Genomic DNA, 23,584 nt, shown 5'->3' on the forward strand with positions numbered 1-23,584 from the left:
CTCCATACCCCACACCGCATATTTCCACCCCCATATTCCTGTATCCCACCCTCCCACCTCCGCTCCCGTTGCTCCCCCCATCCCTTCGCCCCCCCCATCCCCGCACCCAATTTTCCGACTCCTGTCCCTTTAAATCCGCCGCCATCTTTCTCTCGCGTTCCCTCGCCGGGGGCTCCACTACGCGTGCGCACGCCCTGCAAGCGCGTCGCAACCGGAAGTGCGTCACACACAGAGGCCGGAAGTGGGCGCGCCGTGCGCTGGAGGTTTCCAGAAGCGGCCGAGAGCGGCGGACGGGCGCGGGGGGGCGGTTCAGAGGGGTGGGGTTCCGCTATGGTGGATTACAGCGTCTGGGACCACATCGAGGTGTCGGACGATGAGGACGAGACGCACCCCAACATCGACACCGCCTCCCTCTTCCGATGGCGGCACCAGGTGGGGCGAGGCCCGGCCTCAGGGCCCGGCTCTGCCCGTAGGCCGCGTTGCCATGGCGACCGCGCCCCCCTCCCCGTTGCCGTGACGATGCCCCCCTTACCCCCGCTGCTCCTTTTTCCCCTCGGCCCCCCCGCGCCGTCCCGGGGAGATGCGGTGTCCCCGTTGCCGTGGTTACCGGTGCCCCCCCCCCCCAGGGGCTCGCAGCCCCTCCTCGGCGCCCCCCACCTTTGTGTGGGGGGGTCTTCATCCACTTCCCAGCCCCGTCCTCATAGGAGACCCCATTTTGTCTCCCTCCCTTTTCAGAGTTGCCCCCACGGAGGTCCCCACTCCCTCCCAAGGTTGGTCCCCTTTGGCGTCTTCAGTCCCCTCCCCGTGGGGGTCCCCAGGGCAGCCCCCACCCCGCATCCCCATCTCATCCTCATTGAGGGCTCAGTCCCATCCCCACAGCTGTCCCTGCGCTGTCCCCATTGGGACCCCCAGTCCCATCCCCATGGGGATGTCTCTCCGTCCCTGTCACCATAGGGGTCCTCATCCCATCCCCCTGGGGGTTCCTGAGGCTCTCCCCATAGGGGACCCGTCCTGTCCCCATCCCATACCCAGTGTGAGCCCCCAGCATTGTCCCTGTCCCGTCCCTCTCTTCTCCCCATTCTGTCCTCACGGGGGTCCCCACCCCCTCTGCTAGGCTGTCCCTATAGGAGTCTCCATCTCATCCTCATGGTGATCCCCATCCTCTTCCTATGGGATCTCCACGGTGGTCCCCATCCCCTCTCCAGAGCTGTCCCCATCGCATCCCTATGGGGGTCACCAGCTTCTCCTCTCAATTGTTCCTGTCCCATCCTCACAGTAGTCCTGCCCCTATGTGGGTCTCCATGGGGACAACATCCCCTCCCCAGAGTTGTCTTACAGAACAGACTTTGAGCTCCCCTCTTCCCACCTTGGGGGAAGGGGGCTGAATGCCCCCCCCCCCATTTTTCCCAAGGAAGTCATTCCTGCTCAGTGCTGTCCCTACTGGATGCACTGGGATGGGGAGGTGGGGGGGGCAAGAAGTTTGCTCCTTGCTCCTCACCCCCCAAAGCCCCAAAACCATGAGACAACCCCCCCCCCCCCCCATTTCCCCCCCACTTCCAGGCCCGCGTGGAGAGGATGGAGCAGTTCCAGAAGGAGAAAGAGGAGCTGGACAAGGGCTGCAGGGAATGCAAGCGGAAACTCGCCGAGTGCCAGAGGAAACTGAAGGAGTTGGAAGTGGCGGAGCCCGGGGGGGGGTCCGGGGGGGCCCGGGGGGAGCGGGAGAGGCTGCAGGCGGAGGCGCAGCAGCTGCGCCATGAGGAGAGGAACTGGGAGAGCAAAATGGAGGAGCTGCGCAAGAAGGAGAAGAACATGCCCTGGAACGTCGACACGCTGAGCAAGGACGGCTTCAGCAAGGTGGGCCGGGGGCTGTACCCCCCTCCCCCCACATCCCCACCCCACGCCTTGGGGTTGTTGTCCCCCGTTGGGGTCACGTTGGGTCTCCCCCCACTGGGTGTCCTGCCCCCTCGGGGTCATGCTGGGTCTTCCTCATTGGGGTGGGTGTCCCCCCATTGGGCTTAACCCCCCCTTACCCCATGGGCGCCCCATTGGGGTCACATTGTGCCCCTCCCACCCCCCCCCAGAGCGTCTTCAACGTGAAGGCAGAGGAGAAGGAGGAGACGGAGGAGCAGAAGGAGCAGAAGCACAAAACCTTCGTGGAGCGCCACGAGAAGCAGATCAAGCACTTCGGTGAGGGGGGCTGCCCCACATCCCCCCCCACATCCCATCCCCAGCCCTCAACCTGGGGGTCCTGCCCCCACTCTGCCCCAAACCCCTCCACGCACCCCCCCCAACCTGGGGATCCTGCCCCACATCCTGTCCTGCACCCCAGCCTGGGGGTCCCTCCCACCCCACACATTTCCCTCATTTCCCACATTTCCTCCCTTTGGAGGACCGGTCTCTCTCTCCCTTTGGAGGACTATTCTCTCTCTCCCTTTGGAGGACCATTCTCTCTCTCCCTTTGGAGGACCGGTCTCTCTCTCCCTTTGGAGGACCATTCTCTCTCTCCCTTTGGAGGACCAGTCTCTCTCTCCCTTTGGAGGACCAGTCTCTCTCTCCCTTTGGAGGACCGGTCTCTCTCTCCCTTTGGAGGACTGATTTCTCTCTTCTGGGTGGAATTGTTCTTTTTTGAGGACTGACCTTTTGGGGACATTTCTCTATTTTGGGGGGATGATGTCTCATTTTGGACCCCCCCAGGCATGCTGCGGCGCTGGGACGACAGCCAGAAGTACCTCTCTGACAACCCGCACCTCGTTTGCGAGGAGACTGCTAATTACCTGGTCATCTGGTGCATCGACCTGGAGGTGGAGGAGGTCTGGACCCCCCTGCCTCCTTTTTTGGGGCGTTCAGTGCCTCCTCTCTGTGATTTGGAGTTTGCTTTTTTTTTTGGAGGGGGGGGAAGAGTGTTGATCGTCTCCAAATGAAGAAGGGGATGGAAGAAGCCCCCCCTTCCCCCCTCCCAACACTTTGGGTTTTTTGGGGGGTGAGGGGGTAGGGGAGGCACAGAGGTGCTGTGTGGGGAATAGGGGCAGGAATGAGTCCAGTCCCCGGGATTTGGGATCTTGGGGGATGGGGGCATTCCTTTGGGGATTGGGTTTTTTGGGGGGGCTGAGGGGCTCTGAGTGGAAAAGGCGACAGAAAGGCCCCCCCTCGGCGGCTTGAGGCTTTTCTGGGGAGCCCTCTGGGAAAGGCTCCGGGCAGCAGCCCGTGCTCCGCACTGTCCTCCTTTCGGGGCTCCTTTCGGGGCTCCTTTTGGGTACTTTTAAGGGTTTTCCTGGAGGCTCCCTTTGGCCTCTGACCCCCCGCCCCCCACAGAAGCAGGCTCTGATGGAGCAGGTCGCCCACCAGACCATCGTCATGCAGTTCATCCTGGAGCTGGCCAAGAGCCTCAAGGTGGATCCTCGCGCGTGCTTCCGCCAGTTCTTCACCAAGATCAAGGTGAGCGCCGCCCCCCCCCCAGGGCCCCCAGAAGCCCCAGAAGGAGGGGATTCCCACCCGGAACGGGCCGCCCCCCCGCAGACCGCCGACCAGCAGTACATGGAGGGCTTCAACGACGAGCTGGAGGCCTTCAAGGAGCGCGTGCGCGGCCGCGCCAAGGCGCGCATCGAGAGGGCGATGAAGGAGTACGAGGAGGAGGAGCGGCAGAAACGCCTGGGGCCCGGCGGCCTCGATCCCGTTGACGTCTACGAGTCGCTCCCACCCGTGAGTGCGGCGATTTTGGCTCCGATCCGCACCTTTGGGGCTTTCCTCTCTTTGCAGCTTTGGCCGTAACCCCGCCGAGGTTCGCAGTGCGCGAGCGTGGCGCTTTTGGGGAGGAATTCCCATTTTCAGTGATTTTCCGCACTTTGAGCCGTCGGCCGTGGCCCCTCGGTGCCCCCCCCGCTCTGTGCCCCACGTCGCCACCCTCCTGTCACCACCCCCACGATTCTCTGCCCCACAGGAGCTGCAGAAATGCTTCGATGCCAAAGACGTGCAGATGCTGCAGGACACCATCAGCCGCATGGACCCCACCGTGAGTGCCCCCCCCAGCGCCCACCCCACAACCACCCTCTGCCCCCCCTCCAATAACAGCCCCCCGTTTCTTGTTGCTGCAGGAGGCGAAGTACCACATGCAGCGCTGCATCGATTCGGGGCTGTGGGTCCCCAACGCCAAAGCGGCAGCTGAGGGTGGGGGGCAGGGGGGGGCACACGGCCAGGCGGGGGGGGGCAGCCCTGAAGCACTCTACGAGGAAATCCAGAAAGAGAGCCAGGAGGAGGAGGGGGGGCAGGGGAAGGCCTGAACCCCCCCCTTCAGTGGCCCTGACCCCATTCACCTCCCCCCCACTTCTCCCCCGGGGGGGCGCAACGCGCTCTCTTCTCCCCCCCCTCGCTTTGCCCACTTTTGGAGACACACACACACACATGGGGGGGAGAGGGGGGGCGGGCGGCTCTGTTTGGGGGTGGGACCCCCCTGCACTTGTGGGGCTGGGGGTGGGGGGGTCCCAGGGCAGCTGCTGCCCGCCCCCTCCCCCCCCAACTTTTGGCCGCCCGCCCTCCTCAGCTCAGCACCAATAAAGTGATGGAAGCGATGGCTGGTCGTCCCTCTTTGTGGAGTTCTCAGCCCCATTCGTTGCAACACCGCCCCAGAGATTCCCAGACTCACTGCCCCATAGGGCCGCTGTTCCCAGCTGCAGATTCCTGGACCCTCCGTCCCACAGACCTGCTGAGCCGCTGCCCCATAGCGACTCATCCCCACCCGGCCCCACAGATCCCCATCCCCCCACATCGCTCCCAGCCCCACAACAGCACTGCGCACAGTGGCTGCGCCCCCTCCCACCAACTGGAGCCACCTGCTCCCCCACCCCCAGCTGTGCCCCCACGTCCCTCAGTGCCCCCCCCAGTCTGGCCCATTTCCGCCCCATTTCCACCTGCCCTCCCCCTCCAACCCCCCAGTTTCAACCACTTCCATCCCAACATTCGGCTCTGCCCCCAGATGTGCACCACGTAACCCCCAGCCCCCCAAGTGTGGTGACCCCCACCCCATATCGAGCTGTGCCTCCACAGTTCGGCCCATCTGCCCCCCACCCCCGTGCCCACTTTGCACCCCCAAAGCCGTACCCCATTCATTCAGTGCTGCCCGTGGCTACGCCCCATTCAGGCCACGCCCACATCAATAAGCCCCGCCCCCTCACAGCTACGCCATTCACAAAAAACGCCCCGCTCTTCCGCGAGCTCCGCTCCCGCGTAGGGGCGTGTCCCCCGGCAGCGTTCGGCCAATGGCAGCGCGCGTCTCTGGTTACAATGGGCGGTGGCGGCGGCGGAAGCGAAGCCGGAGCGGAAGCGGGGGGCGGAACCGGAAGCGTGGGGAGGAAGCGGAAGCGGAAGCAGGACGGAAGTGAAAGCGGTGAGAAGCCGGTGTGTGAGGGATTGTGGGGTTGGGGGTCAGGGACTGTGGGGAGATGTGGGGCTGGGGGTGTTTGGGGTGGGAGTGGGGATCGGGGCTGTGAGCCGCCATTGGCTGCAGCTTTTTTGGGATCCCTCGTCCCCTTGGGATGTTTTCCGTGACCCCCCCCAACCCTTGGCATCCCCTTCCTTTCTCCTCCCCCCTCGCCCCTCTTTGGGACCCCCACCTCTCTGAATCCATTCCCCCCCAATCGACCCCTCGGGATCCTCTCCCTGACCCCATATTCTACCCCCTTCCCCCGCTTTGGGATCCCCTCCCCCCACTTTAGGATCCCTTTCCTTGCCCCCGCCCCTCCACTCTTTGGGACCCCCCCGACCCCCCAATAGGCCCCTTAGGATCCCCCCCACCCCCACCCCCCTTCCTCCCCCCCACAGGTCACCACCACGTTATGCCCCAACCCCAGAACCAGGTGGGTCCCTTCCCACTACCCACCCCCTTCATTAACCGTGCCACTAATTACCCCCCCCAGGCCATGTCGCTGTGCCGGAGCGCCGTGAGCCCCCCCGGTGTCGCCATTTTCCTGCACGGGGAGGGGGATGGGGGCAGGGAGGAGCAATGGTGGAGCGATGGGAGCGGAGCGCCGAGCGCTGAGGAGATCTGCGTGGAGTTGGCACGGCGCCTCGGTGAGAGGGAGCTTCGTTACCACTAATTAAGGGGGGGTGGCAAGGGAGTTCTGTGGTCCTGTGATCTGTAAGGACCTTACCAACCTGTCCCATGGTCCTGTGATCTGAAAGGACCTTTCCGACCCATCCCATGGTCCTGTGTTCTTTAGGGACCGTCCCTACCCACCCCGTGACCCTACACCTTCCAGGACTCTCCTATCCCACAATTCAGTGACCTTCCAGGACCCCCCTGCCCCCACTCTCCAGTTGTGTGACCTTCCAGGACCCACCCGGCTGTCCCCACAGGCATCTCCCCGCGCTGCGCAGCGCTGTTCGCGCTGTACGATGCACCTTCCAGGACCTGGCTGCCGCCCAACCACCGCTTCGGTGCCGTGGAGGACCGCGACCGCCGCCTGCACTTCCGCATCCGGTGAGCCGGGTCCTGTCAGCTCACAGCTACCCTGGGGTGGGACTGGCCAGGTCCTTGAAGAGAACAGAAGGATGGAATGGTTGGAGTGGAAGGGTCCTGGAAGGTTGTAGAGCCATAGAGTGAGTTGAGAGGATCCTGAAAGGTCACTGAGCCGTGAAGTAGTTTGAGAGGGTCCTTACAGGTCACAGGAGCATGGGGGGGGGATAGGAAGGCCCTTAAAGATTAAAAAGCCGTGGGATGGAGTGGAAAGGTTCTCACAGATTGAAAACGCATGGGTTGTGTGGGACAGGTCCTTACAGATTAAAATTGTGCAGGATGGATTGGAAAGGTTCTTACAGGCAAGAATAAAAAAACGTGGGATGGGTTGGAAAAGTCCTTGCAGATTAAAAAAAACATCTGGTAAGCTGGAAAGGTCCTTACAGATCACAGAACCACAGCTCTCTCACCTCAGGTTCTACTTCCGGAACTGGCACGGCATGAACGAGGCGGAGCCGGCCGTCTTCCGCCACGCGCCGCGGCACAACGAGGGCACCGGAGAGAAACCGCGCGGCACAGCTGTGCTCGACAGGGCGTCCTTCCAGTATCTGTTTGAACAGGTGGGGCAGGTCCTGAAAGGTCAAAGAAATGAGGGACGGTTGGGTTGGAAGGGTCCTTGAAGATAATAGAAGAATGGAAGGATTGGGCTGAAAGGGTCCTTACAGGTTATAGAACCACAGAATGGGTCAGAAAGGTCCTGGAAGGTAATGGGACCGTAGAATGGGTTGGAAGAGTCCTGGAAGATAATAGAACCGTGTAACGGGTTGGAAGGGTCCTGGAAGGTCATAGAACTGTAGGAAAGTTGGATGGGAAGCCTCCTTCAAGCTCTCTTCCCATCACCATGTGGTGTTCTTCCCCTCCACAGGGAAAATTCGACTTCATTAACGATGTGGCATCGTTAACGGACTTCCGGTCAGAGCAGGAAGTGCAGCGCTTCAAAAATGAGAGCCTGGGCATGGCCGTGCTGCACCTCTGCCACATCGCCCTCCGCAGCGGCCGCTGCCTCGAGGAGGTGGCACGGAAGTACAGGTGGGCACCCGTGGGGGTGGGAGTTGAGGGGCTGTGGGGTGGGATTTGGGGTCAGGATTTGGGGATTTGAGGTGGGGATGTTGGGGAGTTTGGGTGAGGGCTTTGGGTCGGGATTTGGGGTCAAGATTTTGGGTTGGGATTGGGGATTTGGGGTTGGGTTTTTGGGTTTGAATTTTGGGTCGGGATTTTGGGGATTTGGGGTCGGAGCATTGGGACGTTCCAACAGCGCTTCTGCTGTTCCCACCCTCTTCATCCCACAGCTTCAAGGCGTGCATCCCGCGCTCCTTCCGGCTCCAGATCCAGCAGAGCAGCGCCGTGACGCGGCTCCGAATGAAGAACGTCTTCAGGAAGTTCGTGCGGCGCTTCCAGCGGCACACGGTGGGCGCGGGGACGCTGACGGAGGAGGACGTCATGTTCAAATACTTGGCCACCTTGGAGCTGCTGGCGCCGCGCTTCGGCTCCGAGCGTTTCGCCGTGCTCTCCTTGGACGTCTCCAACGAAGGGGAGAAGGCGCAGCCCTGCGGCAATGGGGGGCACGCGATGGCGGAGCGCGGGGACGCGGCGGCCCCCGGGGAGGCTTCGGTCAGCCACGAGGTTCTGGTCAGCGGCACCGGTGGGATCCAGTGGCGGCCCGTGCCCAGCCGGGTGAGTTCGTGGGGGGTTGGGATGGGTTTGGGGTGGAAGGGTTCTTACAGGTGGTAAAATGGGGTGGGATTGGGTTGGGAGTGTCCTTAAAGAACCTGAAGTAAGTTGGTTTTGGATTGGGAAGGTCCTGAAAGCGTGTAGAAGGAGTTGTATTTGGGTTGGGAGGGTGCTTAAAGATCATAGGACCACGGAGTGGGTTGAAAGGGTCCGTAAAAATCATGGAATGATGGAATGGCTGGGTTGGAGGGTCCTGTAAGGGTGTAGAATAGGTTGGATTTGGGTTGGGAGGGTCCTTAAAGATTAAAGAATCATGGAATGTGTTGGAAGGATTACTAAACATTACAGAACCACGGATTGGTTGTGTTGTAGGGAGCTTTGAAGGTCTTAGAATAGGTTCCATTTGGGTTGGGAGGGTCCTTAAAGATCACAGAACCACAGGATGTGTGGGCAGGGCCCTTGAAGGTCATAGAACAATGTGATTGTTGGGTTGGAAAGGACCTCGAGGCCCCACCAGCCCCACCCCCGCTGTTCCCAATGCTCCATTTCGCTCTGCAGAGCGTTGAGGTCGTCTCCCACCGTGGATATTTCGCGCGGAGGAGCAGACGGAAGGATCCAGAACCCCCAGCACCGCCGGAGCCCCCATGGGTGCACTTCTGTGACTTCCAAGAGATCACCCACATCGTCGTCCAGGAGCGCAGGGTCTGCGTCCACCGGCAGGACAACAAGTGCATGGTGAGCGCCGCGGTGGGAAGGGGAGGGGTTGGTTCTTGTTGGGGTTTTTGGGTGGATATTGAGTGGATTTGGGGCTGCCTGGATGTGGAAGATGGAAAGGACCGATGGGGTTCGGGTTGAACCAAGGGTTGACCAAACATTGGCCAACAGTCAACTCAATGATTGACCAATGGTCGACCAGCGGTCAATGCTGTCGTTGACCAATTAAGACCAGCAGTTGACCCAAGGGTTGACCCAACAGCCAATGTAGTGGTTGACTTGTTAAGACCAACGGTTGACCAGCAGTTGACCACTGGCTAACACAACAGTTGACCAACAGCTGACAAAGTGTTGACCAGCTGTTGACTCAGCAGCTGACTCAAAGGTTGACCCTTGGTTGACCCAGGGGTTGACTCAGCAGTTGGCCAACAAGCCAGCAGAGACGCAGAGGTCCCCTCCAACCCCTTGACTTCTGGGATGTGGGGACTCCGCTTCCCCACACCTCATTGCCTCCCCCCCCCTCCCAGGAGGTTCTCCTCCCGTCCCACCCGAGCGCTCTCTCCTTCATCTCACTGCTGGACGGCTATTTCCGACTGACGGCCGACTCCAACCACTACCTGTGCCACGACGTGGCCCCGCCGCGCCTCGTCATGAGCATCCTCAACGGCATCCACGGCCCCATGCAGTGCGTCCCGCGCCCCGCTGCAACGCCCCGCGTCCTCGGGGTTCCCCACAGCGTTTCCCCTTCCGCAGGGAGGAGTTTGTCTTCGCCAAACTGCGTCGGGAGGAGCACGAGGAGGGGCTCTACGTCCTCCGCTGGAGCGTCCTCGACTTCGATAGGGTGATTCTGGCTGTGGCCAAGAGGGACCACCAGGAGGTACCGCAACTGTCCCGCATCGGGGGGAGGAGGTGGTTGTTGGGATTGGAAATCTGCTGATCTTGGGGTTCCGCCTGAGCTCAGGAGCTGCAGCAGAGCTCTCTGCAGGAGGTGGAAGGGAGCGGTGTCGATGCGGGGCGTTCTTCTCTAGTTCCTGGGCTGCGCTGTTAATTTCTGTTGCCTGATGAGAGGAGTGGGAAGGGGGAATCCGTGTGCCCCATTTGGGGGTTGAGGTTGGGAACCCAATGGGCTCCACCAGTCCCAATAGGAACCCAATGGGCTCCACCGGTCACACGGGGATCCCAGTGGGGTCCAGCAGAACCTGCAGGGCTCCTCCAGGCATTGGCTGACGGATCAGTGCCAGCACCACCCACCGTCCCCCAGGACCCTGCTGTGCCGGGCGCCCTCCAGTTCCGCCAGTTCCGCATCCAGAAGAAGGGCAGCTCCTTCGTGCTGGAGGGCTGGGAGCGTGAATTCCGCACCGTGCGGGCGCTGCTGGACGCCCTCCAGGGCTGCACGCTGCGCTCCGGCGACGACAGCTTCACGGTGAAGCGGTGCTGCCTGCCCAAACCGGGAGGTTCGGCCCGATTCCCCTTTCCTTCCGCCGTGAAGCGGGGCGCAGCGCTGTCGGCGCGGCCCGCTGGACGTCGGCTCCTTCTCCTGGCAGAGATCTCGGATCTGCTGATCACCACGCAGAAGGTGAAGGACAACGCGAAGCGGATCCTCAACCTGACCCAGCTCAGCTTCCACCAGATCCGCAAGGATGAGATCACTCAGGTTGGGGGGCTCAGCCCCACATCTGGGTGGTGTGGGGGCGTGGAGGGAGACCTGGAGCGATCCTGGAGCCATGGGGGGTAGAGGGGACCTCTGGGGATCCCCCAGTCCCATCTGCACCAAAAAAACAGCTGTTGGCCAGCCGATGGTCAGCCATTGGCCACAGGGACACCAGAGGCCATCTTGGCCAACAAGGGCACATCGTCGGCTCGCGGCCAGCTGTTGGTCACTGGTTGGTCCCTGGGATGTCAGTGGCCATTGTGGCCAATGAGGGAGTGCCGTTGGCTTGTAGTCAACCAATGGTCAGTCATTGGCCACCAGGATGCTAGCGGCCATCTTGGCCAAGGAGGGCACGCGAGCGGCTCGTGGTCAGCCATTGGCCACCAGGATGCCAGTGACCATCGTGGCCAATGAGGGCACACCAAGGCTTGTGATCAACCACCGGGCCACCATCTGCCCTTCTCCTCCCACCCTCAGCGAGCCCACCTGGGCCAGGGCACCCGCACCCACATCTACGATGGCGTCCTGAACGTCCGCGGCGCCGCCGGGCCCGACGAGGCCGAATACTTCTCCACCGAACAGAACAACAACAGCGACGGCCGCGAGATGCGCGTGGTGCTCAAAGTGCTGGACCCGACCCACCGCGACATCGCCCTGGTGAGACCCCACCACCACCCACCGCCTGCCCGCGGCTCTTTGGCCGCAGCTCTTTGGCACGTTCTCTCTGCAGGCCTTTTTCGAGACCGCCAGCTTGATGAGCCAAGTGTCGCACGTCCACCTGGCCTTCGTGCACGGCGTCTGCGTGCGGGGATCCGAGAGTCAGTGATTCCGTGCTTTTTGTCCCAAAAAGTGAACGGGGCTCCCACCCGCGGTGGGGGTGGGGCTGAGGGGGGTTCAGAGTGTTTCTGAACTGACTGTGCTGTGGTTTGGTCGTTTGGTGATCTGTAAGGACCCTTCCCACACAGCCGTTCTGTGGTTTGGTGGTTCTGTCATCTTGAAGGACTTTTCCAACCCGCACCCAACCCATTTTATGACCTTTAAGGACCCTTCCAACCCAATCATTCCATAGTTTTGTAGTCTTAAAGGACCCTTCCAGCCCTTCCCACGGTTCTGTGACCTTTAAGGACCCTTCCAACCCAATCATTCCATAGTTTTGTAGTCTTAAAGGACCCTTCCAACCCTTCCCACGGATCTGTGACCTTTAAGGACCCTTCCAACCCATCCCATGGTTCTGTGGTCTTCAAGGTCCTTTTGAACCCAAATGTTCTGTGCTTCTGTGATCTTGAAGGACACTTCCAACTCAAACCCAGCTCATTCTGTCACCCTGTGACCTTCAAGTACTTTCCCAACCCAAATCTCTCTCGTTCTGTGGTTCTATGATCTTGAAGAACTCTTTCAACCCGTTCCATGGTTCTCTGATCATCAAGATCCCTTTCAATGTAACCCATTTTGTTACCTTTAAGGACCTTTCCAAACCAACCATTCCGTAGTTCTGTGGTCTTTAATGACCCTTCCAACCTGCTCTGTGTTTCTCTGACCTTTAAAGATCCTTCCCACCCCAAGCCAACCCATTCAATGACCTTTAAGGACTCTTCCAACTCAAGCCCAACCAGATCTATCATTCTATGACCTTCAAGGACTTTCCCAGCCCCTCCTCCATTTCCGTCTGCAGATATCATGGTGGAGGAATTTGTGGAGCACGGCCCCCTGGACGTCCTCCTGCGGAAGGAGAAGGGCAGAGTCCCCGTGGGGTGGAAGATCACAGTGGCCAAGCAGCTGGCCAGCGCCCTGAGCTACCTGGTGAGACACGGGGGTGTCCCCATGGTCGCCTAGAGACACGGAGACACCCATTCTGGGGGGGTTTGACCAGTGCTTGACCAGTGGTTTACCAGTGGTTGACCAGTGGTTGACCAGTGGTTGGTCAGTAGTTGGCAAATGGTTGACTACTGATTGACCAGTGGTTGTCTGATTATTGACCAGCCGTTGACCAGTTGTTGAGCATTGTTTCACCACCGGTTGACTAACGGTTTACCAATTGTTGACCAACGGTTGACCAACAGTTGGCCAACAGTTGCCCATGAGCCAGCAGTGTGCCCCGGTGGCCAAAACAAACCGGGCCGGGGGGACGGAGAGGTGACCCCAACCCCACACTGCGCCTCTCCCTGCTCCCCCAGGAGGACAAGAGCCTGGTGCACGGCAACGTGTGCGCCAAGAACGTCCTGCTGGCGCGAACGGGGCTGGGTGACGGCACGCAGCCCTTCGTCAAGCTCAGCGACCCTGGGGTCAGCTTCACTGCGCTGACCCGGGAAGGTGAGGTGTCCCCGCTGTCCTCCCTGCGTCGTGGGGGTTGGGGAGGAGTTGGGATTGCAGTCGGAATTGGGGTTGGAGTTAGGATAGCCATAGCGTTGGGGTGGCTCTAGGACGTGGTTGGGACTGGGTGGGGACAGGGTTAGGTGGAGTCGTGATGGAATCGGGTTAGGGTTGGAATCAAGACCTACTGGGACCCCTCCTACTGGGACCCCCCTCCTACTGCAACCCCCTCCTACTGAGAGCGCCTTAACTACTGGTACGCTCTCCTACTGGGACCCCCTCCCTGTATCCACCACACCGTGCCCCCTTCCCCCCACCCCCCAGAACGGGTGGATCGGATCCCATGGATCGCCCCGGAGTGCATTCAGGACGTGGGGAGCCTCCACCCAGCGGCTGACAAGTGGAGCTTTGGCACCACACTGCTGGAGATCTGCTTCGACGCTGACGTCCCCCTCAAGGAGCGCACCCCGGCCGAGGTGCCCCCATCTCCACTTTCCCTACACGTTTTCCGTGGTGAGGAGACCCTAAAAGTCATTTTTTTTTTTCCAATATTTTTTTGTAGAAAGAGCGTTTCTATGAGAAAAAGCACCGCCTGCCCGAGCCGTCCTGCCAGGACCTGGCTGCCCTCATCCAGCAGTGCCTGAGCTACGCCCCCACCGAGCGGCCATCCTTCCGTACCGTCCTGCGGGACCTGACCCAGCTGCAGCCCCACAGTGAGGCCCTGCCCTACACACCTCCTCCGCCCCATAGAAGCTTCTTCCATTGGGTGGTGATGGTCCATCACCATTCCCATCGCTCCTTCTTAATTCAGAGACCTGGGGTGTGAAACCAGAGCAAGAATGGTGTCCATATGGCATGGGTGGGGGGCACAGAGTGCTCAGATCCCACCCTCCCCATAACCTCTGTCCCTTCCAGACCTTGTGGACGTCTCCTCCGTCAACCCTGACCTCCCCGTGTCCGACCCCACCGTCTTCCAGAAGCGTTACCTGAAAAAGATTCGCGAGCTGGGGGAGGTGGGTCTGTCACGGTGGTCCTTGGTGTGGGTCTGGGTGAAAGGGTGGGCTGAGGGGGACCTCATGGGGCAGAAAGGGACCTCGTGGGGTGGAGAAGGACCTCATGGGGTTCTACAAGGCCAAGTGCAGGGTGTTGCTCCTAGGGAGCCACGCACAGCAGTGTGGGTTGGGGCTGAGCTGCTCTGGAGAAGGACCAGAGGAGGTCCTGGTGGCCAGCATTTGACCGTAGGTCGACCAGCGGTTGGCCATCAGTTGACCATCGGTTGACCACTGGTTGCCAAGCGCACTGCTGACCCCGTTGTGCATCCCCCACACTGCGTGCCTCCCCACAGGGTCACTTTGGCAAGGTGGGCCTCTACTGCTACGACCCCACCAACGACGGGACGGGTGAGATGGTGGCTGTGAAGTCCCTGAAGGCCGGCTGCAGCCCGCAGCTGTTGGCCAGCTGGAAGAAGGAGATCGCCATCCTGAAGACCCTCTACCATGAGAACATCGTCAAATACAAGGGCTGCTGCAGCGAGCAGGGTATGGTGGGAGCGCCGTGGGGCCGCCCCCGGCAGCGGCTTGGGGGTGCTGAGAAGGGAATTTGGGGGGGTTTCTGTGACTGAGTTTTGGGATGTCTGTCAAGAACGGTGTTGGGGTTGGGTTTGGGTCACCTCTCATGGTTGGGTTGAGGTTGGGCACATGACTGGAGTTTGGAGCACCTCCAGTGGTTGGGGTCATGGTTGGGATTTGGGTCATCTCTCCTGACTGGGGACGTGGCTGGGGTTCAGGATCGCCCTGCGGGATGCTCCAAATGCAATTTTGGGGATTTCTCCTTCCTGGTTGGGGTTTGGCTCACCTCTCATGTTCGGGGGTCGTGTTTTGGGGCATCGGACCCCAATTCGGTGGTTCCACCGTCCCCCACCATCCCCTACTCTCCCCCCAGGGGAGCAGATGGTGCAGCTGATCATGGAGTACGTCCCGCTGGGCAGCCTACGGGACTTCCTGCCCCGGCATCGCGTGGGGCTGCCGCGCATCCTCCTCTTTGCCCAGCAGATCTGTGAGGTGGGGGCCAGCCTTTCCCACCCCAAAAATGGTCCCATCCCCATCTTTCCATCCCAGAATGGCTCCATCCATCCCCATCTTCCCGTCCCAAAAACGGTCCCAACCCCAATTTCCCATCCCCATTTCCCCACCCCAGAAATAGTCCCAGCCCCATTTACCCTCTGCGGAAAATGGACCCATCCCTGTTTTTCTTCTCTAAAAGTGCCTCTGTGCCTTATTTGCGTCCCTATAAACCCCTCTGTGCCCCATTTGTGTCCCTATGAACCCCTCTGTGCCCGATTTGTGTCCCTATGAACCTCTCTGTGCCCCATTTGTGTCCCTACGAACCCCTTCATGCCCCATTTGTGTCCCTACGAGCCCCTCAGCGCCCCCTCCTGCCCCCTCCCATCCCCCCACTTCCCCCTCGAACGCCCCCCACCCCTCAGGGCATGGCCTACCTGCACTCCCTGCACTACATCCACCGGGACCTGGCAGCCCGCAATGTGCTGCTGGAGAGCGAGCGCCGCGTCAAGATCGGCGACTTCGGCCTGGCCAAAGCGCTGCCCCACGGCTGCGATTATTACCGCGTGCGCGACGACGGCGACAGCCCCGTCTTCTGGTGGGCCGTCACCCTGTGTCCCCGTTGGGTCCCCCTTCGGGCCCCCCGTTAGGTCCCCTTTTGTTCCCATTGGGTTCCCATAGAGCTCCTACGCGGTCCCCATAGCGTCTCCATTGGGTCCCTGTCACCCCATGTCCCCATTGGATCTCCACTGGGTCCCCTTTGTGTCCCCATTGTGTCTCCATTGGGTCCCTGTTGGGTCCCCCTTGGGTCCCTGTACCCCCATGCCCCCACTGAATCCCTATTGTGTCCCCATAGGGACCTCATAAGGTTTCCGTTGGGTCCCTGTCACCCCACGTCGTCACTGTGCCCCCATAATGTCCCCGCGGTGTCCCCGTTGTGCCCCCATAAGTGTGACCCCATTGTGCCCACCCCCCAGTGCCCCTATAAGCGTGTCCCCATGAGTGTGCCCCATAAGTGTGCCCCTCGAGTGCCCCCAGGTTCGCCATGGAGTGCCTCAAGGAGTGCAAGTTCTCCTTCGCATCGGACGTGTGGTCCTTTGGAGTGACGCTCTACGAGCTGCTGACCCACTGCCACCCCGCGCTCAGCCCCCCAGCGGTGGGTCTGGGATGGGGGAGGGGGTCCCCAAATAAGGGGGGCGAGCGGCTCTGACCCCTGTGTGTGTTGTCCTCCCCACCCAAAAAGCAGAAGTTCCTGGAGATGATTGGGGCCACGCAGGGGCAGATGACGGTGCTGCGGCTGATGGAGGTCCTGGAGAGCGGACGGAGGCTGCCGTGTCCCAGTGGCTGTCCCTGCGAGGTGAGGGGCAGCCCCTGCCCCATAAGTGGGACCCCCTGCCCCATAAGTGTCCCCATGGCTGTCCCTGTGGGTGAGGGTCACCCGATGCCTTTTCTGCTCACTATTTTCCCCTCTTTTCCCCCTTTTTTCCACGTATTTCTGCCCTTTCCCCCCCAATTTCCCTCTATTCTGACCCATTTCCCCCCCATTTCCCCCACTTCTGCCTCACTTCCCCCCATTTCTCCCCCATCCCAGCTGTACCGGGTCCTGCAGACATGTTGGGATGCAGCCCCCACTTTCCGCCCCACATTTTCCCACCTCATCCCATTGCTGCGCTCCTTCTGCCTCAAATACGGCTCTGCTCCGCCCTCCGTCTTCAGCGTCCTCTGAGGACCCCCCGGATCCCCTTGGACCCCTGGACTCCCCCAGCCACCACCACGGACCCCTCCCTGACCACCACACCCAATTTTGGAGTATTTAATTACTTTTTAATATTTCTTTTAATTTTTTTTTTGCTCCCCTCCCCCCCCCCCCCCTTTTTGGGGTTGTTTGGTACTTTTTAATTAATTTTTTTTCTACTAATTACTATTTTGGGGGGGAGGTCACATCCAAATCCACCCACCCCAAAACCGAACAGGGCCAAACACTGTGAATTTGGGGGGTGTTCCCCCCTTCCCCCCCCTCCATTGCCAAATATTGGTGCCCCCCCCAAATGTGACAAAGCGGATGAGGACCCCCCCCCCCCTCCCCAAATGCCTTTTGTTTTTTCTGGGGAGGTGTGGGGGGGGGACAAGGAATTAAGCAGACCCTCATGTGCCCCCCCCAGTTGTACATAAGGGGAGTGGGAGTGCTGCCCCTCTCCTCATATTTATTGCCTCTGTGTGACCCCTCCTCCCCCAGACCTCTCATTTTATGGAGAGGACCCCAATAAAGGCTGTAACGGCCCCAGATGTGTGCTGTCCTGTGGAAGGGGTTCCGAGGGGGGGAAAATGGGGGGGGAGCATTGTGGAGGGGAGCCAATATGGGGCGGGCATTGAGGGGGGGCAGGGGAGTCCTCATGGGGCACAGAGGGTCTGGGGGTTCCTATGAGGTGAATGAGATGGGGGGCTCATGTTTTTCTATAGGGGGGCGGGTCTTGGGGAACTATGGGGGGGAGGGGGGCAGGAAGGGTCCTAGATGAGGGAGATGGCCTTACGGGGTTGGGGGACCCTATGGGGTCTCTGGGGGCTGTTTAGACCCCCATAGGGCTGAGCGCGTCGCGATCCCTTTAAATTTCGGCGCCGGGACAGCTGAGGGGCGTGGCCTTAACTAACCAACCAATGAGCAACCGAGGGGGGCGGTGCCCTTCTCGCTTCACCCAATCGGAAGGCGCAATGCTCTCGAGAGGCTGCTCTCAGCCAATCCGCGCCGCCGTTGCTCCCGGTTTTTCTTTTGTTTTTTTTTTCGCACTCCCCAATCGGCGCCCTCCGTACTCCGGAGGGCGGGCCAATGGGAGAGCGGATTGTTGGCTGAATAGAAGGGAGGCGGGAAACCAAAATGGCGGCGTTGGCGGCGGCTGAGCGGGTCCCAGCTGAGGAGATTCCGCCGCTGGACCCGGCCGAGGTGCGCGCTCGGCGGCTCCGAAACCGCCGCAAAGTGGTCATCCGGGGGCTGCCCGCCGATGTCAGCAAGCAGGTGGGGAGCGGAGCGGGGCCTGGAGGCGGGGAGTGGAGCCTGGGGGGCCTTGGGAGAGGCGTGGATTCCTGGGGAATGGGGCCTGGAGGGCAAGTGGGGCCTCGTTTGGGGGGGGTGGGGGGTTAAGGGGAATTTCTTGGGAGGGTTGAGATGGGAGCGAGGTCTGGGGATGCAGGGAGATGATTTGGGGGGGGGGGAGGGGGGTTAAAGGAACTTGGGGGAGGGTCTGTGAGAGGAGTTGGGGGGAGAAGGGGGTCTGAGGGACAGTGGGGGAGGAGTGGGGCATGGGGGGGTAGCGGGATCTCAACGGGGGGCTTCGGAGCTGGGGGGGCTGAGGGAAGAGTGGGAATGGGGACTGGGTGGCAGTGAGATCTTTGTAAGGGGGGGAGTGGGCATGGGGGGGGGGACAGTGGGGCTGAGGGGGGGGTTGGGGGGGCGTGGGGCATGGGAGGGGGGCAGTGGGGTCTCTGGGGGGGATGGGGTCTCTATAATGGGGTCATTTGGGGCTGAGGTGGGGGGGGCACTGGGTTGAACCTCCAACATTTGGGGGGGGGATGGGAAAGCACATCTGGAACCTCCGCTCTGCAATTCCCTCTTTGCCCCATTATGTGGGGCAGAAATCGGGCCTAATTTGGGGTGAATTGGGGAATATTTGGGTGTGTTCCCCCCCCCCCTTCAGGAGGTGCAAGAAATGCTGTGCGACTTTGAGCTCCAGCACTGCTTTGTGGACAGGCACAGCGGAACGGGTGAGCGGCACTAATTATGTGGGGAGGGTAATTAACGAGCAGAGAGTTGGGGGCAGAGACCCTGTAAGGCCACGAGAGTTTGATCTGTGGGCCCTTTTGGGGTCCTTGGGGGGCTCAGATGACCCCATAGGACCACCAGACTCCGATCTGTGGGTTCTTTTGGGGTCCTTGGGGCTCACAGATGGCCCCACGGGTCCTTGGGGTCCTTTGGGGCCGACAGATGACCCCTGGGGCCCCTCTCACCCCCCCACGTCCTTCCCCCTCAGCCTCCATCACGCTGTCAGACGCCGCCGCAGCTGAGCGCGCCCTGCAACGCCTGCAGCGCTGCACCCTGCGCCGTCACCGCCTGCACGCAGAAGTGCAGCCATGCATCGCCCTGCTCTGCGTGGCCCACCTGCCCCGGCATTGCAGCCAGCAGCCGTGGGAAGCGTTGGTGCGGCCGTACGGCGCCGTGGGGCGGTGCTGGTTGGTGCACAGCCGGGCGTCGGGGCGCTGCAAGGGTTACGGCTTCGTGGAGTATTTGCACGAGGAGGCGGCCGCCGCGGCGCAGGCCGAGCTGCAGGGCCGGGCGCTGGGTGCGCAGGTGCTGTTCGTGCGTCGGTGCGACGCGGGAGGGGAGCTGATGGAGGAGGAGGACTTGCACTCCAGGTGTTTGTGCGTGGAGGGGCTGCCCAGGGGCTACGCGGATGGAGAGGGGCTCCGGAGGGTCTTCTCGGGGGTGTGCGGCCCCAAATTCTGTCAGGTACGGGGTGAGGGGGGGTGTGGGGTAGGGGGTTTCCTCCTTGGGGATGTGGGGGTGCGGAGGGGTTCAGGAAGTCTTCTGGGGGTGTGCAGCCCCGAATTCTGTCAGGTGCGGGGGAGGGAGGGGCTACGGGGTGGGGGGAAGGGGATGGGGGTTTGGAGGTGGGAAGGGGGCTGGGGAATGAGCTGGGAGGGGCGCGTTGCCGTGGGGATGTGGGGATGGCGGGGGGAGCAGACGTGGGGCTTTTGGGGCGGGCGCTGGGTCTCACGCTCCCATGCCCACAGTTGGCCTGCGGGCCGGATGGGCAGCCGCTGGGATTCGCCGTGCTGGAATTCGACTCGGCAGACGCCGCTGAACGCGTGCAGGCCGCCATGGACGGCGCTCTGGTGGGCAGCAGCCGTGTCTGCGTGTCCTTCTGCGCCCCCGGGCTGCCGGGCCACAAAATGCTGCCCGCCCTCGTCGCCGTGCGCACCGCGGTACGGCTGTGCGGGGCTGCGCTCCGTGCGCACAGAAAGCTCTGAGGGGGGAATGGGGCTCCGCTGGGGGATTCCAGCTGGGTTTGGGGCTCTCCTTCTCCCAGCCAACAAAATCCCACGGACGGCACTTGTGGGGGACTGGGGGTGGGAATGGGGCTCCGAAGGGCCCCACGTCGGGGAATTACGACTGAATTTGGCGTTTTCCTTCTCCCACCCCAACAAAATCCCAGTAACGGCATTTTTAGGGTCTCTCGTTAGGGAATGGGGCTCCAAACTGGGTGGGTGAGTCTTCCAAAATCTGGGGATTTTTCCTCCTCCCAGCCCAGCAGAAGGCCCACATTTACGGCGTTTTTAGGGACTCTCTTATGGGATCGGGTCTCGAAAGGTCCCCATTAGGAATGATTTGCTCAATTTTGGCCTTTTTTGCCCCGTTTTTACAGGCTCAGAGCCGCGGCCGAGGGCTCCTCCCTGACCCCACGCTGCTGCAGATCCTCAGTGCCCTCCGCAGCCCCACTGCTGCCCCACTGCTGCACGGAGCCCTTGGGGGCAAACGGGGTAAGGAGGGCGGCCCCATAGTGCCAGAGGGGTTAATGGGGTAAGGGGGGCTGCCCCATAGCATTGGGTGTTGGCCCCATAGTGCTGTGGGGCTGCCCCACAGTGCCAGGGGGCAAACAGGGTAAGGGGGCAGCCACACAGGAGTGGGGCTGCCCCATAGCCTTGAATGTCAGCCCCATAGCGTTGGGTGTTGGCCCCGTAGCGCCGTGGGGCAGCCCCATATGTGTGTTTGTGCCCCATAGGTCTCCTCGGCGCTGCCCCATTGCTGCCCTTCTGCCCCACAGTGCTGCAGTCGGTGCTGCAGAACCCAATGCGGGTACAGGGCGTAAGAGGGGGGAGGATTTGGGGTGAAATTGGGAAATTTGGGGCAATTTGGGAACAATTTGGAACAATTTGGGGGGTTGGGGGCATTTTGGGGGAATTTGGGGAGATCTGGGGGGATGTGTGACAGTTTGGGGGAATTTGGGGCAATTTTGGCCAATTTTGACCAATGGGAGAATTTGGGGCAATTTTGGGAGATTTGGAGAATGGAGGAATGTGAGGTTGGGGATGGAGGGATTTGGGGCAAAGTTGGGCAGCGTTGGGGCAATTTGGGGGGGATTTGGGGAACGGAGGAATTTGAGGTTGGGGGATGGAGGAATTTGGGGCGAGATCGAGCAGTTTTGGGGTGAAAAAGGTGAATTTTGGGTGCGTTGCGTTGCAGAAGCCAGGGCTGCTGGGGGAGGCACCATTGAGGGTGCTGCCCCACGGCGTCGTGGGAATGCCAACAGTGAACGCTGCGCCGCTGCTGGGGGACACCGCCACCGGTATGGCACCTTCCAGGACCTTCCCAACCCAGCCTGCGCTTCCGAGACCTTCCAGCTCTTTCCCAACCCGTTCTATGGCACTGCAACCTTCCAGGACCTTCCCAACCCCTTCGATGTCTTTCAGCTTCCTTTCTGACTCGTTGTATGACATTCTAGGTCCATTTCAACCCATTTTTTGACCTTCCAGGACCCTCCTGATCTCTTCTGTGGCCTTGCAGCACCCTTCCAACACGTTATGTGACCGTTAAAGACCCTTCTGACTCATTCTGTGACCTTCCGGGACCCTTTCATGCCATTCTTAGACCTCCCAGGTTCTTTCCAACCCATTCTCTGACCTATGAGGACCTTCCAGGACCCTTTCCACCGATTCTCTGACCTTCCGGGACCCTTCTGGCCCGTTCCGTGTCCTTTCAGGCCCCTTCCAACCCCTTTTCTGACCTTCCAGGACTCTTCCAACCCATTTTCTGACCTTTGAAGACGTTTGAGGCCCCTTCCCACCCCTTCTCTGACCTCCCAGGACCCGTTCCCTCTGTATTCCCCCCCTACAGGCGGTGACGTCCCCCCGTGCCCCCCGTTGGGCGGCGTTGCCGTGGCGGCGGATCGTGACGGCCCCTCGTTGACCGCATCCCTCCTCGGCCCCACCAACAGGCGGAGCGCCGGCGCTGCTCCAAGCCCCGCGGTGAGCCTGCAGGGGGTGACGGCACAGCGGGTTCCTTTGGAGGCCTGAGGGTGGGGGGGGGAACCTCCAGCCGTGGGGCTCAGGTCACAGCGCCCGGGTTGGGCGCCGGTGTCCCCCAGCGGTGGCGGCTGTGTGGTTGCTCCCTTGGAGGACCCATGGTGGCAGGGATGGGCGCCGATGGTCCTCCGAGGGCTGACGGCGCGGCGGTGGTTGCGTTGCAGGGGTCGTTGCTGGGGGAGCCACCGAAGGACTTCAGGATTCCCCGCAACCCCTACCTCAATCTGCGCAGCCTGCTGCCGCCCAGCATCACCGGTCAGCCCCACAGCACTGCCCCATAGCACTCCGCAAAGCCCCACAGCTCCAGCCCTACAATACCCACAGCACCCCACTGCTGAGCCCCATAACTCTGCGGCACCCCACAGTTCCTCTCCACAATGCCCCGTAGCGCCCCACAACTCTGCCCCGCTCCATCCCCACAGCACCCCATAGCACCCCGCTCTGCCCCATAACACCCCGTAGCGCTGCCCCATAGCGCAGCCCCATAGCACTCTTCCTCCCCCCCAGGCATCGCTGCCCCCCAGGCGTTGGCGCTGCCACCCCACAGCATTTTGGGCACCGGCCCCACAGCGCGGATCTCATCAGCCCTCAGAGAGCCACTGCTGCCATCACCTGGAGCCACCACTGAGGGGGTACGTGTGGGGCTGCCCCACAGATCCCCCTCTGCCCTGTAGATCCTTCTCTGAACCCCACAGATCCCCATTTTGCCCACCTACATCATGTCCCCCCACATTGTGTCCCCTTTCCCCCCAGACCCCCATCGTTCCCCCCACGCTGCCAGCATCGCACAGTGCCCCACCCAAGGTGAGACCCTCTCCAGTTTCATAGGGGGGTTGGGGGGGCGCTCTATTGAGGGGGGGTCTATAATGGGGTCACGGGGGGATCTATGGGGAGGTTTCGGGGGGGCTCTATTAGGGAAGGCTCTATTGGGGGGGCTTTATTAAGGGGGGTCTATTGAGGGGGGGACTCTATGAGGGGGCTTTATAGGGGAGTCTGAGGGGGGCTGTATGGGGGTGTCTGGGAGCTTTATTGGGGGATTCTGTGGGGGAGGGGGGAGCACTGAGATGTTGGGGTGTAAACATGCCCCCCCCTTCTATATTGCAGACCCCCGTGCCTCCCCCCCCCAAAAGGACGTGGTCTCAGCTGCTGCCCCCCCCCGAGCGGAGCCCTGAGGGCTGCTATGTGGGGCAGCACTCCCAGGGCCTGGGGGGGCACTACGCCGACTCCTATCTGAAGCGGAAACGCATCTTTTAAGGACCCCCCCCCCCCAAATAAATTACCCCTCCCTCCAAATTTACCCCCCCCCCCCACATTGATCTCAATATCATGAAAACTGATTCTTTTTTAATTATTTTTTTCCCTCTTTTTTAATTATTTTTTCCCCTCTTTTGGGGTGTTTTTAAGGCATGGCCGTGCCCCCCCCTTACCCTCCCTCCCCATTCCACAAAGTGGGGAGGTGGGAGTCAGACCCTCTATTCCCCCCCCCAAGGGAAAATCCCCATTTTGGGGCCATTTCTCCCAATTTTAGGGGTGTCTCCCCCCCCATTTTGGGACCACGTTCCTCCCCAAAGGCACAGTGTGGGGGGCGGTGTCAGACCC

The 23,584-nt window shown here is 61.2% G+C and overlaps 3 protein-coding genes across 6 annotated transcripts; all 3 read left to right on the forward strand.

Moving 5' to 3' along the window:
• The first annotated feature begins 251 nt into the window (after positions 1-251).
• Positions 252-4,433, forward strand: CDC37 (cell division cycle 37, HSP90 cochaperone). The gene is made up of 8 exons (XM_052685165.1): positions 252-432; positions 1,561-1,854; positions 2,082-2,187; positions 2,695-2,810; positions 3,313-3,435; positions 3,517-3,699; positions 3,938-4,009; positions 4,092-4,433. Exons 1-8 carry the CDS (start codon positions 331-333, stop codon positions 4,275-4,277), a joined length of 1,182 nt encoding a protein of 393 aa, XP_052541125.1. The 5' UTR covers positions 252-330; the 3' UTR covers positions 4,278-4,433.
• A 658-nt stretch (positions 4,434-5,091) lies between these two features.
• Positions 5,092-16,780, forward strand: TYK2 (tyrosine kinase 2). Of its 4 annotated transcripts, none has more exons than XM_052685161.1 (24): positions 5,096-5,391; positions 5,910-6,063; positions 6,349-6,472; positions 6,924-7,068; positions 7,374-7,537; positions 7,798-8,182; positions 8,738-8,914; positions 9,421-9,578; positions 9,647-9,770; positions 10,155-10,347; positions 10,438-10,547; positions 11,022-11,201; positions 11,275-11,362; positions 12,217-12,344; positions 12,719-12,854; positions 13,179-13,330; positions 13,417-13,567; positions 13,770-13,867; positions 14,200-14,392; positions 14,796-14,914; positions 15,340-15,512; positions 15,953-16,070; positions 16,161-16,271; positions 16,506-16,780. In XM_052685161.1, exons 1-24 carry the CDS (start codon positions 5,278-5,280, stop codon positions 16,638-16,640), a joined length of 3,630 nt encoding a protein of 1,209 aa, XP_052541121.1. In that variant the 5' UTR covers positions 5,096-5,277; the 3' UTR covers positions 16,641-16,780. The 4 variants fall into 4 exon arrangements, with proteins under 4 accessions (XP_052541123.1, XP_052541121.1, XP_052541122.1 ...); XM_052685162.1 differs by having other exon boundaries at positions 5,283-5,380; XM_052685164.1 differs by lacking the exons at positions 5,096-5,391; positions 6,349-6,472 and having other exon boundaries at positions 5,956-6,063.
• Positions 16,781-17,457: 677 nt separating this feature from the next.
• On the forward strand, positions 17,458-23,266 carry RAVER1 (ribonucleoprotein, PTB binding 1). Its single transcript, XM_052685167.1, is given in 14 exon segments — positions 17,458-17,840; positions 17,842-17,905; positions 17,908-17,924; positions 18,604-18,670; positions 18,937-19,412; positions 19,697-19,888; positions 20,329-20,443; positions 20,686-20,768; positions 21,147-21,249; positions 21,798-21,928; positions 22,150-22,240; positions 22,493-22,617; positions 22,739-22,789; positions 23,090-23,266. Coding segments are annotated over 14 exon segments (1,719 nt in total). The 5' UTR covers positions 17,458-17,786; the 3' UTR covers positions 23,240-23,266.
• Positions 23,267-23,584: the final 318 nt, after the last annotated feature.

This window comes from Tympanuchus pallidicinctus, unplaced genomic scaffold, assembly GCF_026119805.1.
Source record: "Tympanuchus pallidicinctus isolate F22 unplaced genomic scaffold, pur_lepc_1.0 scaffold211, whole genome shotgun sequence".
NCBI lineage: Eukaryota > Metazoa > Chordata > Aves > Galliformes > Phasianidae > Tympanuchus > Tympanuchus pallidicinctus.